Source organism: Monodon monoceros, unplaced genomic scaffold, assembly GCF_005190385.1.
Source record: "Monodon monoceros isolate NGI ecotype Baffin Bay Population unplaced genomic scaffold, NGI_Narwhal_1 Super_Scaffold_5, whole genome shotgun sequence".
Taxonomy (NCBI): Eukaryota; Metazoa; Chordata; class Mammalia; order Artiodactyla; family Monodontidae; genus Monodon; species Monodon monoceros.
The window spans coordinates 66,793,547-66,806,701 of NW_021703782.1; the positions used below are offsets into that span (position 1 = coordinate 66,793,547).

General features: G+C 41.8%; 1 protein-coding gene across 1 annotated transcript in view; it reads left to right on the forward strand.

Moving 5' to 3' along the window:
• Nucleotides 1-13,155, forward strand: part of TMC1 (transmembrane channel like 1) — a 163,125-nt gene that overhangs the window by 21,654 nt on the left and 128,316 nt on the right. The window contains exon 3 of the mRNA XM_029203018.1: nucleotides 11,913-12,075. Within this exon, the coding sequence (XP_029058851.1) occupies nucleotides 12,060-12,075 (16 nt within the window). The 5' untranslated portion in view covers nucleotides 11,913-12,059. The remainder of the gene's footprint in view (nucleotides 1-11,912; nucleotides 12,076-13,155) is intronic.

Sequence of the window (13,155 nt, forward strand, 5' to 3'; positions counted from 1 at the left end):
GAGTCACAAGTTCAATTTGCTTTCACATGAAAGGCACGATAATGGACTTTTCAAATTCTTCCCTGAGGCTACCTGTACAGCCCCACAAAATGTCATGGGATGGTGCCTGGAGATCTGTCCCTGTTATTCTTCCCCACATCTGTAAAATGGACCCATTGCTTTGATGATATAATGTCGACATATGAAGCCTTGCCTCTGCTGACTTCACACTCTGCAGATTTTGCTGGAACACCTGTGAGCAAGTGTATGGGAGGTGAATACACAGAAAACTGAAGGTGCAGTCACCAATGTAAAGTTTCCGGGAGTCATATGATCAGGTAAGATGTGAATTGTCCCAGAGCTATTATGGACAAGGTGCAAGCCTAGCTAATCTCTAAGAACATGAAAAAGGTGCAAGCTTTTATAGGAATTTTGGGGGTTTGGAGGACTTTTATTCTCTACCTGGCACAGTGTTTCCATTCCTTATACTGCCTGGTAAAGAAAGGACATGTGTGAGCCTGGAGATCAGAACAACGAGCCACCTTTGAGAGGGCAAACATACTAAGGAGATTAAAGCTCTAGGCATCTCCCAAACAGGGCTACCATTTGAGTTAGATGTGTCTGTGACTCCAGAAAGTATGGGTTGGGAACTGTAGCAGAGACAACAGAAGGAGAGAGTAGCCCTAGGATTTTGGTCCCAACTCTGGAAGGGGGCAGAAACCTGGTATAGCCCATAGAACAGTGGCTCCTAGCAGCATACACAGCACTCTTCCAGTAGAGCCTCTCATGAAAGAACAGTGTATCATGGTAAGAACTTCTGTTGCTGTCAAGGTTGGATTGCGAATATATTCCACCGACCAACCTCTGCCATAGTTCAAACTCCCACTTTGACTAAGAGGCATGCCTATTTGCAGAAGAGGACTAACGTGTCCTCCAGCCCACTGTCTCTAGAAATGCAGGTACAACTAGGCCCTATAGAACATGTAGGTTTTCCAAATGCCTCTGTCCCTAGTCCTGTGGCAGCCCCTGTAGGCTGTAGAGAGGGAATAGTGGAAGTTGCTGCTGATGCCCAGTAAACAGAGGGGTCTAGTAGGGGCAACCCACCCACATGGACTGCACTTGCTATTCAGCCCAACACTGACACCATCTGGATGGAAACAGGAACAAACCACAGAAGCCGATGGGCTGAACTCAGAACATTTTGGCTGGTGATCGCTCATGAGCCCTGGCCATTTCCCTTTGCACTGAAAGTTGGACTGTGGGCAACTGCCCTCCTCTACCTTCTTGGGGTTGACATGGCTGGTGTCACCACTGCACGGAGGGAATTGGAAAGCACTAAAGCAGTGCATAAAGGAAGAACAAACTAGAATTAGTACTCTTAATTCATCTGACATTAGCGATATTGATCCAAAAACCTGGCCTGTGGCACACACTATCAATGGGTATTCTTTTTATGTCAGTCAAACTACACAGCCCATCAAATTGCTGACCAGAAGGGTCCTATGAATACCATCATCAGAGCCATGGGTGGCTACACTTAGATTTAGGATGTACTCACCTCGGCTTTCGGACCTGTGAGCACCCATTCAACCCTACACTGGGACCAGAAAAAGCATTTTAAACAGAACCTGCCTTACTGTACCAGGGATATAAGATAGATATCACCAGAACTGCGCATTCTGTTACATCAAAAGATAGTGACTAGTTTGGTACAGAATGGTCACACCATACAGGTATTTATTGGGGAGACCCAAATGAAACCCAGTGGTTCTGTGGCATGAATCTTTGGCCATGGTTTCCATCTAGGTGGTTTGGCCACTGTACCCTGGGTTTTCCCTGGGCACAGGAGAAAATCTATCCCACAGCAACAAAAGTTGCCAACCTCCTTCTCCTCAAGGCCAGAAGGGTGCTTTCTGTTTTCCATTGGTACGATCATCTGGCTGCCATCTTTGTTCCTTTCATTGGCCTGGAGGATGGTATAGCTCACATAAAAGCCCTTATTAAATTCACCCAGCAAGCCTTATGATAGCCGACAGAACCTGTCCTTGCTGAACACTAAAATGTCTCTAACGAGGAAAGCTGTCCTCTGAAATAGGGTGGTCTTGGACAATATTACTGCCTCCCAAGGAGGCACCTGTGCCATTACCCAGGTAGAATGTGTGTGTTCACACCATGCAGCATTTTTACTAAAGCACACGGGGATACAAGTGAACACCCTGAGTAATCCAACCCCCACCTAGGGAGCTTAATAAATCAGTGGTTTGGATCATGGGGCTTTTAATGGAAAAAATTGTTTCTTACTTTGTGAATTGTTACCTTAATTTGTGTTTTCTCTTGCACGTGCCCATATTGTTGCTGTGGTATTTGCCTCTAATGTAGCCAGATAGCCGCAAATGAGCCATGCTAATGAAATTTCTTGTTGACCACTCAGGGCACATTGTAGAAAAAGGGTTGCATGTAAAATTGTAAGAGCCAGCAGGAGGGGTGGAGAGCTGGAGGAGGTCGTAGAGAGGATGTGACTGTTGTTGACCCTCAAGCTGGACCTGGGCAATTGGAGGCTCCTTATCCCCTTTCCTGTCCTTGGAAGGTGCATTCTGCCTGCCTTCCCTGCACCAGAGCCGTCTCAAAGACAAAGTCCTGCAAGAACAATGTGTTTTTGAGACCATCGGGACTGAATACAAAACCTAACCCAGTTAAAGCCTCTATATAAACCCTTAACATTCTGCAGGGCAGTGCCGAGATCTACTCGTCTTGCGACCACCAGAGACAAACCTCAAATGTCAGTTCCCTTGTTTATTAAAGCCACCAGCTATGAATCTGGAGTGGCCTGCCTCTTTCTTTGGTCTCTCCCTCCATGCATGGAGCCAGTTTCAAATTTCACCCGGGGAACTTATGAGGTTTAAACTAGCATGCCCCTACCGCTTGTGGTCTTGATTTGCATTTCTCTAGATGACACTGGAACTTTCTTCATATGTCTATTGGCTGTGTGTTCCCTCTTCTGTAAAATTACTGCTGATGCTTCATTCATTTTTTTGTTATTGTTACATCTTTATTGGAGTATAATTGCTTTACAATGGTCTGTTAGTTTCTGCTTTATAACAAAGTGAATCAGTTATACATATACATATGTTCCCATATCTCTTCCCTCTTGCGTCTCCCTCCCTCCCACCCTCCCTATCCCACCCCTCTAGGTGGTCACAAAGCACCGAGCTGATCTCCCTGTGCTATGCGGCTGCTTCCCACTAGCTATCTATTTTACATTTGGTAGTGTATATATGTCCATGCCACTTTCTCACTTTGTCACAGCTTACCCTTCCCCCTCCCCATATCCTCAAGTCCAGTAGGTCTGTGTCTTTATTCCTGTCTTACCCCTAGGTTCTTCATGACATTTTTTTTCTTAAATTCCATATATATGTGTTAGCATACGGTATTTGTCTTTCTCTTTCTGACTAACTTCACTCTGTATGACAGGCTCTAGGTCCATCCACCTCATTACAAATAGCTCAATTTCGTTTCTTTTTATGGCTGAGTAATATTCCATTGAATATATGTGCCACATCTTCTTTATCCATTCATCTGATGATGGACACTTAGGTTGTTTCCATCTCTGGGCTATTGTAAATAGAGCTGCAATGAACATTTTGGTACATGACTCCTTTTGAATTATGGTTTTCTCAGGGTATATGCTCAGTAGTGGAATTGCTGGGTCATAGGGTAGTTCTATTTGTAGTTTTTTAAGGAACCTCCATACTGTTCTCCATAGTGGCTGTACCAATTCACATTCCCACCAGCAGTGCAAGAGTGTTCCCTTTGCTCCACACTCTCTCCAGCATTTATTGTTTCTAGATTTTTTGATGATGGCCATTCTGACTGAGATGATATCTCATTGTAGTTATGATTTGCATTTCTCTAATGATTAATGATGTTGAGCATTCTTTCATGTGTTTGTTGGCAGTCTGTATATCTTCTTTGGAGAAATGTCTATTTAGGTCTTCTGCCCATTTTTGGATTGGGTTGTTTGTTTTTTTGTTATTCAGCTGTATGAGCTGCTTATAAATTTTGGAGATTTATCCTTCGTCAGTTGCTTCATTTGCAAATATTTTCTCGCATTCTGAGGGTTGTCTTTTGGTCTTGATTATGGTTTCCTTTGCTGTGCAAAAGCTTTGAAGTTTCATTAGGTCCCATTTGTTTATTTTTGTTTTTATTTCCATTTCTCTAGAAGGTGGGTCAAAAAGGATCTTGCTGTGATTTATGTCATAGAGTGTTCTGCCTATGCTTTCCTCTAAGAGTTTGATAGTTTCTGGCCTTACATTTAGGTCTTTAATGCATTTTGAGTTTATTTTTGTGTATGGTGTTAGGGAGTGATCTAATCTCATACTTCTATATGTACCTGTCCAGTTTTCCCAGCACCACTTATTGAAGAGCCTGTTCTTTCTCCACTGTACATTCCTGCCTCCTTTATCAAAGATAAGGTGACCATATGTGCGTGGGTTTATCTCTGGGCTTTCTATCCTATTCCATTGATCTATCTTTCTGTTTCTGTGCCAGTACCATACTGTCTTGATTACTGTAGCTTTGTAGTATAGTCTGAAGTCAGGGAGCCTGATTCCTCCAGCTCCGTTTTTTGTTCTCAAGATTGCTTTGGCTATTCGGGGTCTTTTGTGTTTCCATACAAATTGTGAAATTTTTTGCTCTAGTTCTGTGAAAAATGCCAGTGGTAGTTTGATAGGGATTGCATTGAATCTGTAGATTGCTTTGTGTAGTAGAGTCATTTTCAAAATGTTGATTTTTCCAATCCAAGAACATGGTATATCTCTCCATCTACTTGTATCATCTTTAATTTCTTTCATCAGTGTCTTATAATTTTCTGCATACAGGTCTTTTGTCTCCTTAGGTAGGTTTATTCCTAGGTATTTTATTCTTTTTCTTGCAATGGTAAATGGGAGTGTTTTCTTAATTTCACTTTCAGATGTTTCATCAGTAGTGTATAGGAATGCCAGAGATTTCTGTGCATTAATTTTGTATCCTGCTACTTTACCAAATTCATTGATTAGCTCTAGTAGTTTTCTGGTAGCACCTTTAGGATTCTCTATGTATAGTATCATGTCACCTGCAAACAGTGACAGCTTTACTTCTTCTTTTCCGATTTGGATTCCTTTTATTTCCTTTTCTTCTCTGATTGCTGTGGCTAAAACTTCCAAAACTATGTTGAATAAGAGTGGTGATAGTGGGCAACCTTGTCTTGTTCCTGATCTTAGTGGAAATGCTTTCAGTTTTTCACCATTGAGGACGATGTTGGCTATGGGTTTGTCATATATGGCCTTTATTATGTTGAGGAAAGTTCCCTCTATGCCTACTTTCTGCAGGGTTTTTATCATTAATATGTGTTGATTTTTGTCGAAAGCTTTCTCTGCATCTATCGAGATGATCGTATGGTTTTTCTCCTTCAATTTGTTAATATGGTGTATCACGTTGATTGATTTTTGTATATTGAAGAATCCTTGCCTTCCTGGAATAAACCCCACTTGATCATGGTGTATGATCCTTTTAATGTGCTTTTGGATTCTGTTTGCTAGTATTTTGTTGAGGATTTTTGCATCTATGTTCATCAGTGATATTGGCCTGTAGTTTTCTTTCTTTGTGAAATCCTTGTCTGGTTTTGGTATCAAGGTGATGGTGGCCTCGTAGAATGAGTTTGGGAGTGTTCCTCCCTCTGCTACATTTTGGAAGAGTTTGAGAAGGATAGGTGTTAGCTCTTCTCTAAATGTTTGATAGAATTCGCCTGTGAAGCCATCTGGTCCTGGGCTTGTGTTTGCTGGAAGATTTTTAATCACAGTTTCAATTTCAGTGCTTGTGATTGGTCTGTTCATATTTTCTATTTCTTCCTGATTCAGTCTTGGCAGGTTGTGCATTTCCAAGAATTTGTCCATTTCTTCCAGGTTGTCCATTTTATTGCCATAGAGTTGCTTGTAGTAATCTCTCAAGATCTTTTGTATTTCTGCAGTGTCAGTTGTTACTTCTCCTTTTTCATTTCTAATTCTATTGATTTGAGTCTTCTCCCTTTTTTTCTTGATGAGTCTGGCTAATGGTTTATCAATTTTGTTTATCTTCTCAAAGAACCAGCTTTTAGTTTTATTGATCTTTGCTATAATTTCCTTCATTTCTTTTTCATTTCTTTCTGATCTGATTTTTATGATTTCTTTCCTTCTGCTAACTTTGGGGGTTTTTTTGTTCTTCTTTCTCTAATTGCTTTAGGTGCAAGGTTAGGTTGTTTATTCGAGATGTTTCTTGTTTCTTAAGGTAGGATTGTATTGCTGTAAACTTCCCTCTTAGGACTGCTTTTGATCCATTCCATAGGTTTTGGGTCGTCATGTCTCCATTGTCATTTGTTTCTAGGTATTTTTTGATTTCCTCTTTGATTTCTTCAGTGATCACTTCGTTATTCAGCAGTGTATTGTTTAGCCTCCATGTGTTTGTATTTTTTACAGATCTTTTCCTGTAATTGATACCTAGTCTCATAGCATTGTGGTCGGAAACGATACTTGATACAATTTCAATTTTCTTAAATTTACCAAGGCTTGATTTGTGACCCAAGATATTATCTCTCCTGGAGAATGTTCCATGAGCACTTGAGAAAAATGTGTATTCTGTTGTTTTTGGATGGAATGTCCTATAAATATCAATTAAGGCCATCTTGTTTAATGTATCACTTAAAGCTTGTGTTTCCTTATTTATTTTCATTTTGGATGATCTGTCCATGGTGAAAGTGGGGTATTAAAGTCCCCTACTATGAATGTGTTAGTGTCGATTTCCCCTTTTATGGCTGTTAGTATTTGCCTTATGTATTGAGGTGCTCCTATGTTGGGTGCATAAATATTTACAATTGTTATATCTTCTTCTTGGATCGATCCCTTGATCATTATGTAGTGTCCTTCTTTGTCTCTTCTAATAGTCTTTATTTTAAAGTCTATTTTGTCTCATATGAGAATTGCTACTCCAGCTTTCTTTTGGTTTCCATTTGCATGGAATATCTTTTTCCATCCTCTTACTTTCAGTCTGTATGTGTCTCTACGTCTGTAGTGTGTCTCTTGTAGACAGCATATATATGGGTCTTGTTTTTGTATCCATTCAGCCAATCTGTGTCTTTTGGTGGGAGCATTTAGTCCATTTACATGTAAGGTAATTATCGATATGTATGTTCCTATTCCCATTTTCTAAATTGTTTTGGGTTCATTATTGTAGGTCTTTTCCTTCTCTTGTGTTTCTTGCCTAGAGACGTTCCTTTAGCATTTGTTGTAACGCTGGTTTGGTTGTGCTGAACTCTCTCAGCTTTTGCTTGTCTGTAAAGGTTTTAATTTCTCCGTCAAATCTGAATGAGATCCTTGCTGGGTAGAGGAGTCTTGGTTGCAGGTTTTTCTCCTTCATCACTTTAAATATGTCCTGCCAGTCCCTTCTGGCTTGCAGAGTTTCTGCTGAAAGATCAGCTGTTAACTTTATGGGGATTCCCTTGTGTGTTATTTGTTGTTTTTCCCTTGCTGCTTTTAATATGTTTTCTTTCTTTGTATTTAATTTTTGACAGTTCGATTAATATGTGTCTTGGCGTATTTCACCTTGGATTTATCCTGTATGGGACTCTCTGTGCTTCCTGGACTTGATTAACTATTTCCTTTCCCATATTAGGGAAGTGTTCAACTATAATCTCTTCAAATATTTTCTTAGTCCCTTTCTTTTTCTCTTCTTCTTCTGGAACCCCTATAATTCAAATGTTGGTGCATTTAATGTTGTCCCAGAGGTCTCTGAGACTGTCCTCAGTTCTTTTCATTCTTTTTTGTTTATTCTGCTCTGCAGTAGTTATTTCCACTATTTTATCTTCCAGGTTACTTATCCTTTCTTTTGCCTCAGTTATTCTGCTATTGATCCCATCTAGAGTATTTTTAATTTCATTTAATGTGTTGTTCATCGTTGCTCATTTCATCTTTAGTTCTCTAGGTCCTTGTTAAATGTTTCTTGCATTTTGTCTATTCTATTTCCAAGATTTTGGATTATCTTTACTATGATTATTCTGAATTCTTTTTCAGGTAGACTGCCTATTTCCTCTTCATTTGTTAGGTCTGGTGGGTTTTTATCTTTTTTTTTTTTTTTTTTTTTTTTTTGCTGTACGCGGGCCTCTCACTGTTGTGGCCTGTCCTGTCGCGGAGCACAGGCTCCGGACGCGCAGGCTCAGCGGCCATGGCTCACGGGCCCAGCCGCTCCGTGGCATGTAGAATCTTCCCGGACCAGGGCACGAACCCATGTCCCCTGGCATTGGCAGGCGGACTCTCAACCAGTGCGCCACCAGGGAAGCCTTGCAGGTTTTTATCTTGCTCCTTCATCTGCTGTGTGCTTTTCTGTCTTCTCATTTTGCTTATCTTAATGTGTTTGGGGTCTCCTTTTTGCAGGCTGCAGGTTCGTAGTTCCCGTTGTTTTTGGTGTCTGTCCCCAGTAGCTAAGGTTGATTTAGTGCATTGTGTGGGCTTCCTGGTGGAGGGGACTAGTGCCTGTGTTCTGGTGGATGAGGCTGGATCTTGTCTTTCTGGTGGGCAGGTCCACGTCTGGTGGTGTGTTTTGGGGTGCCTGTGGACTTATTATGATTTTAGGCAACCTCTCTGCTAATGGATGGGGTTGTGTTCCTGTCTTGCTAGTTGTTTGGCATAGGGTGTCCAGCACTGTAGCTTGCTGGTCATTGAGTGAAGCTGGGTGCTGGTGTTGAGATGGAGATCTCTGGGAGATTTTCGCCTTTTGATATTATGTGGAACTGGGAGGTCTCTTGTGGACCAGTGTCCTGAAGTTGGCTCTCCTACCTCAGAGGCACAGCACTGACTCCTGGCTGGAGCACCAAGAACCTTTCATCCACACGGCTCAGAATAAGAGGGAGAAAAAGTAGAAAGAAAGAAAGAAAGAGAGAAAGAGAGAGAGAGAGAGGGAGAGAGAGGGAGAGAGGGAGGGAGGGAGGCAGGGAGGGAGGGAGGGAGGAAGGAAGGAGATAAAATAAGATTAAGATAAAATAAAATGAAGTTATTAAAATAAAAAATAATTATTAAGAAAAAAATTTTTTAAAGAAAAAAAACGGATGGATAGAACCCTAGGACAAATGGTGGAAGCAAAGCTATACAGACAAAATCTCACACAGAAGCATACACATACACACTCACAGAAAGGAAAAGGGGAAATAATAATAAATCTTGCTCTCAAAGCCCACCTCCTCAATTTGGGATGATTCATTGTCTATTCAGGTATTCCACATATGCAGGGTACATCAAGTTGATTGTGGAGCTTTAATCCGCTGCTCCTGAGGCTGCTGGGAGAGATTCCCCTTTCTCTTCCTTGTTCGCACAGCTCCCGGGGCTCAGCTTTGGATTTGGCCCCGCCTCTGCCTGTAGGTCGCCGGAGGGCGTCTATTCTTCGTTCAGACAGGACGGGGTTAAAGGAGCCGCTGATTCGGGGGCTCTGGCTCACTCAGGCCGGGGGGAGGGAGGGGTACGGAGTGCAGGGCGAGCCTGAGGCGTCAGAGGCCGGCGTGACGTTGTACTAGCCTGAGGTGCGCCGTGCTGCGTTCTCCCGGGGAAGTTGTCCCTAGATCCCGGGACCCTGGCAGTGGCGGGCTGCACAGGCTCCCCGTAAGGGGAGTGTGGATAGTGACCTGTGCTCGCACACAGGCTTCTTGGTGGCGGCAGCAGCAGCCTTAGCGTCTCATGCCCGTCTCTGGGGTCCGCGCTTTTAGCCGCGGCTCGCGCCCGTCTCTCGAGCTCCTTTAAGCAGCGCTCTTAATCCACTCTCCTCGTGCAGTAGTTAATAAAGAGGGAAGAAAAAGTCTCTTGCCTCTTCGGCAGGTCCAGACTTTTCCCCGGACTTCCTCTCGGCCAACCGTGGCGCACTAACCCCCTGCAGGCTATGTTCACGCCGCCAGCCCCAGTCCTCTCCCTGCCTCTGACTAAAGCCCGAGCCTCAGCTCAGAGCCCCGCCCGCCCCGGTGAGTGAGCAGACAAGCGTCTCGGGCTGGTGAGTGCCGGTTGGCCCCGATCCTCTGTGTGGGAATCTCCCCGCTTTGCCCTCCGCACCCCGGTGGCTGCGCTCTCCTCCGCGGCCCCGAAGCTTCTCTCCCGCCACCCGCAGTCTCCGCCCGCGAAGGGCCTTCCTAGTGTGTGGAAACTTCCTCCTTCACAGCGCCCTTCCTGAGGTGTATGTCCCGTCCCTATCCTTCTGTCTCCGTTTATTCCTTTTTCTTTTTCCCTACCCAGGTACGTGGGGAGTTTCTTGCCTTTTGGGAGGTCTGAGGTCTTCTGCCAGCGTTCAGTAGGTGTTCTGTAGGAGTTGTTCCACGTGTAGATGTATTTCTGGTGTATCTGTGGGGAGGAAGGTGATCTCCGCACCTTACTCTTCCGCCATCTTCCCCTCGTCCCTCTAACTGTATTGACAAATTCTCGTTTTGTTCATTTTTATTAGATTTTATATCTTCCTATGTGTAATATTTGTTCAAATCTTTTCCCATTTTTTTCCCTTTTGGGGGTGCTGATTTTCTTCTTGTTGATAAGTAGAAGTTCTTTGTTTTTTATACTTTTATGAAGTGTTGTGTGAGTTGTAAGTATTTTCTACTTTAATTTCTTTGAAACATCTTTCGATGAATAGAAATTTTAAATTTTAACATGCGTGAATTAATCTATGTTTCTTGGTTGGTTTCTGTGTTTAATCTTTTGTTTAGTATTGTTTTTATAATTTTTTGGACAGAAAGCTTGAAGAACATCTTGTTACTTTATAAGTTTATTATGGTTTTTGTTAGATTAGAATTTAGAGTTATTTTACATATTTTTAAAGTTAATATAAATTAAATTACATACTGTTCTCACTCTAGATTATAGGTCCAACAATTTGCAACAAAACTTCTCAATTTCCTTATAAATTCCCAAGTTAAAGAACCACATAACTTTCATTATAAATCTTTAAATGTAAGTACTTGTATCAGCTATATCCTATCTTACTATTACAGTTGAGATCTAATGTCCAGAGAAAAAGCTAAGTGAGCATCACTTTACAGAGCTTTGTTTTAAACCATAATTCCAGGTGTGCTACACACTACTTTAGCTAAAGCCTATGTAGTAGGCTTTATATTCTAGAAGGGTCAGATCTGTGCACAAATCCATCTGTGAAGCCAAAAGCTGCCTTGGTGTAATGGGCCACCAGGATCCATTTCAAAACAGTGTTTCCTCTTGCCAAGGTCAGCGGCTATCACCGAAGTAACCAGAGAATGCCCGTGTTCTCCCTCTCAAAAGGCAGCCTCTTTTGCAACATTAGATTTCAGCACTTTTTGTCCCTTTCTTTTCAGTGATGGAAATCTTTTTTGTTTACCATTTTAAAGCAAGGATTACTACCTTCCTTTGAGAAGTGTTAATAGAAAAAAAAAATTTTTGTAAACTTCCCAGAAAATAAGTTTCCTGTTATAGCAAGTTTTATTTTCAGAGAATTTGAGAAAATGAACACAATATCTCCAAGTTTCCCCACATTGAGATTGACAGGTAAACTGAATGCGCTGTGGCTTTGCTGCTTAAACCTGAACTCCACACATAGGAGTATCTTCTTTATTTACTCATTTAATTTACAAAGTCTGCTTAGTGGTATTTCTCACTTTTCTAAAAGTGCTTTCCCTTACACTGCCCTCTGTGCATGTATTTAGGATAAAACCCTAGAATGGAAGGTATTTAAAACGAGGCAGGCAAGCACATACAGAATGGGATGAAGCCAGATTTGCTTTGAATACCACTTGCACGATCAGCTTAGTTTTATTTCAGACATGAGCCCCACATACAACCCTTTTGACCTGAGTACTCCATCCCTAAATGGCAAACTAAACATTCATGAAAATTTAATGGTGAGGAAATTAGTACCTTCTTATGTTTCAGACTGTGAAATGGCACCAGGGAGCACTTTCAGCAACAGGCAGAACTGTGTGCATGTGCCGGACCAGACCTGAAACATTTGTCCCTTCAACCTGTCATCCTTCTTCACGTTAACCGGCAGCCGAGACGTTCTGACAGGACACCACCAGGATGCCACCCAAGAAAGGTATTTCAAAATAAAGACCTGGTTGTAGGATACTCTACCTTTCTTAGGGATTGGGCACTTTGAAAAGTTTGTTTCACAATTTTTGTTTCCTCTTTGGGGCATTCCCCTTTCTATTTTTTCTGTGGGGAGAGTCCCTTTGTTTCTTGAGAGATTGGGAAGGGTTCAATATTTCTTCAACTTCTTTTCTTTAATGGATGTATGATTTCACCAGCTAGTAAGTGCTTGAACTTACCTTTCTTTCATTTAAGAAGCTAATGGGGGAAAGCAAAATACACTGATATTCCAGTGCAGCAACTCCTACTTGGGGTTTAGTCCATAGCAGTGACCTCTTGTCAGATCGGTGTGTGGGCCGAGTTTGTGAGGGAGACCTGTCCTGCTTCAATTTGTGAATTAGATACAGTTCTGAATTAAGTAAAGCTGAAGAGTAGAGGAAAGAGGATTAAGGCAGAGAAAGCTAAGAAGAGAGACATAAAACCCTATGGGGGGGTATTTATGTGAAGTGAAGCAATGTGATGAAACATTCTTGGTACCTGTGACTTGTCACAGAGGTGCATTTTCAGTACTATGGAGATAGTGGGTGGCATATTCAGTTGTCATTTTGTGATGCTAATGCAGCTTACTTTGGATCTGTTGTCATCCTCATTTCAGTCCCCAAAAGACAAACTGGTAAAAACTTTAAATATGGAAAACCTGGAAATGGATATTTGCTTTTCAGCCTAGAACTTCTAATCCAAATGGCCTTGGTCTCTGTCGTTCCTTTAGCTGACTTATTTAATCTTAGAACGGAAAGTGGAGACAGAGATCTCATGTAGAGATAATCAAGTCATCCAGGCCTGTGTCTTGAGAATCTGAGCAGTATCCTATTTAATATGCTCAGTTATCTTATGGACTTCAAACACCTGGGCAGTCTTAGGAATATTATTATCAAAACAGGTCATTGCTTTTAGAAAACAAAAACAAAAACAAAAACAACCACTTCTTTTGAGGCTCAACATACTTTTCCAAAGAGGCTATTAGAAATAGCTCATAGTTGTGTATTAGCTTTTAATAGGTGGGGTTGGTTTTCCATTAATAAGTGTA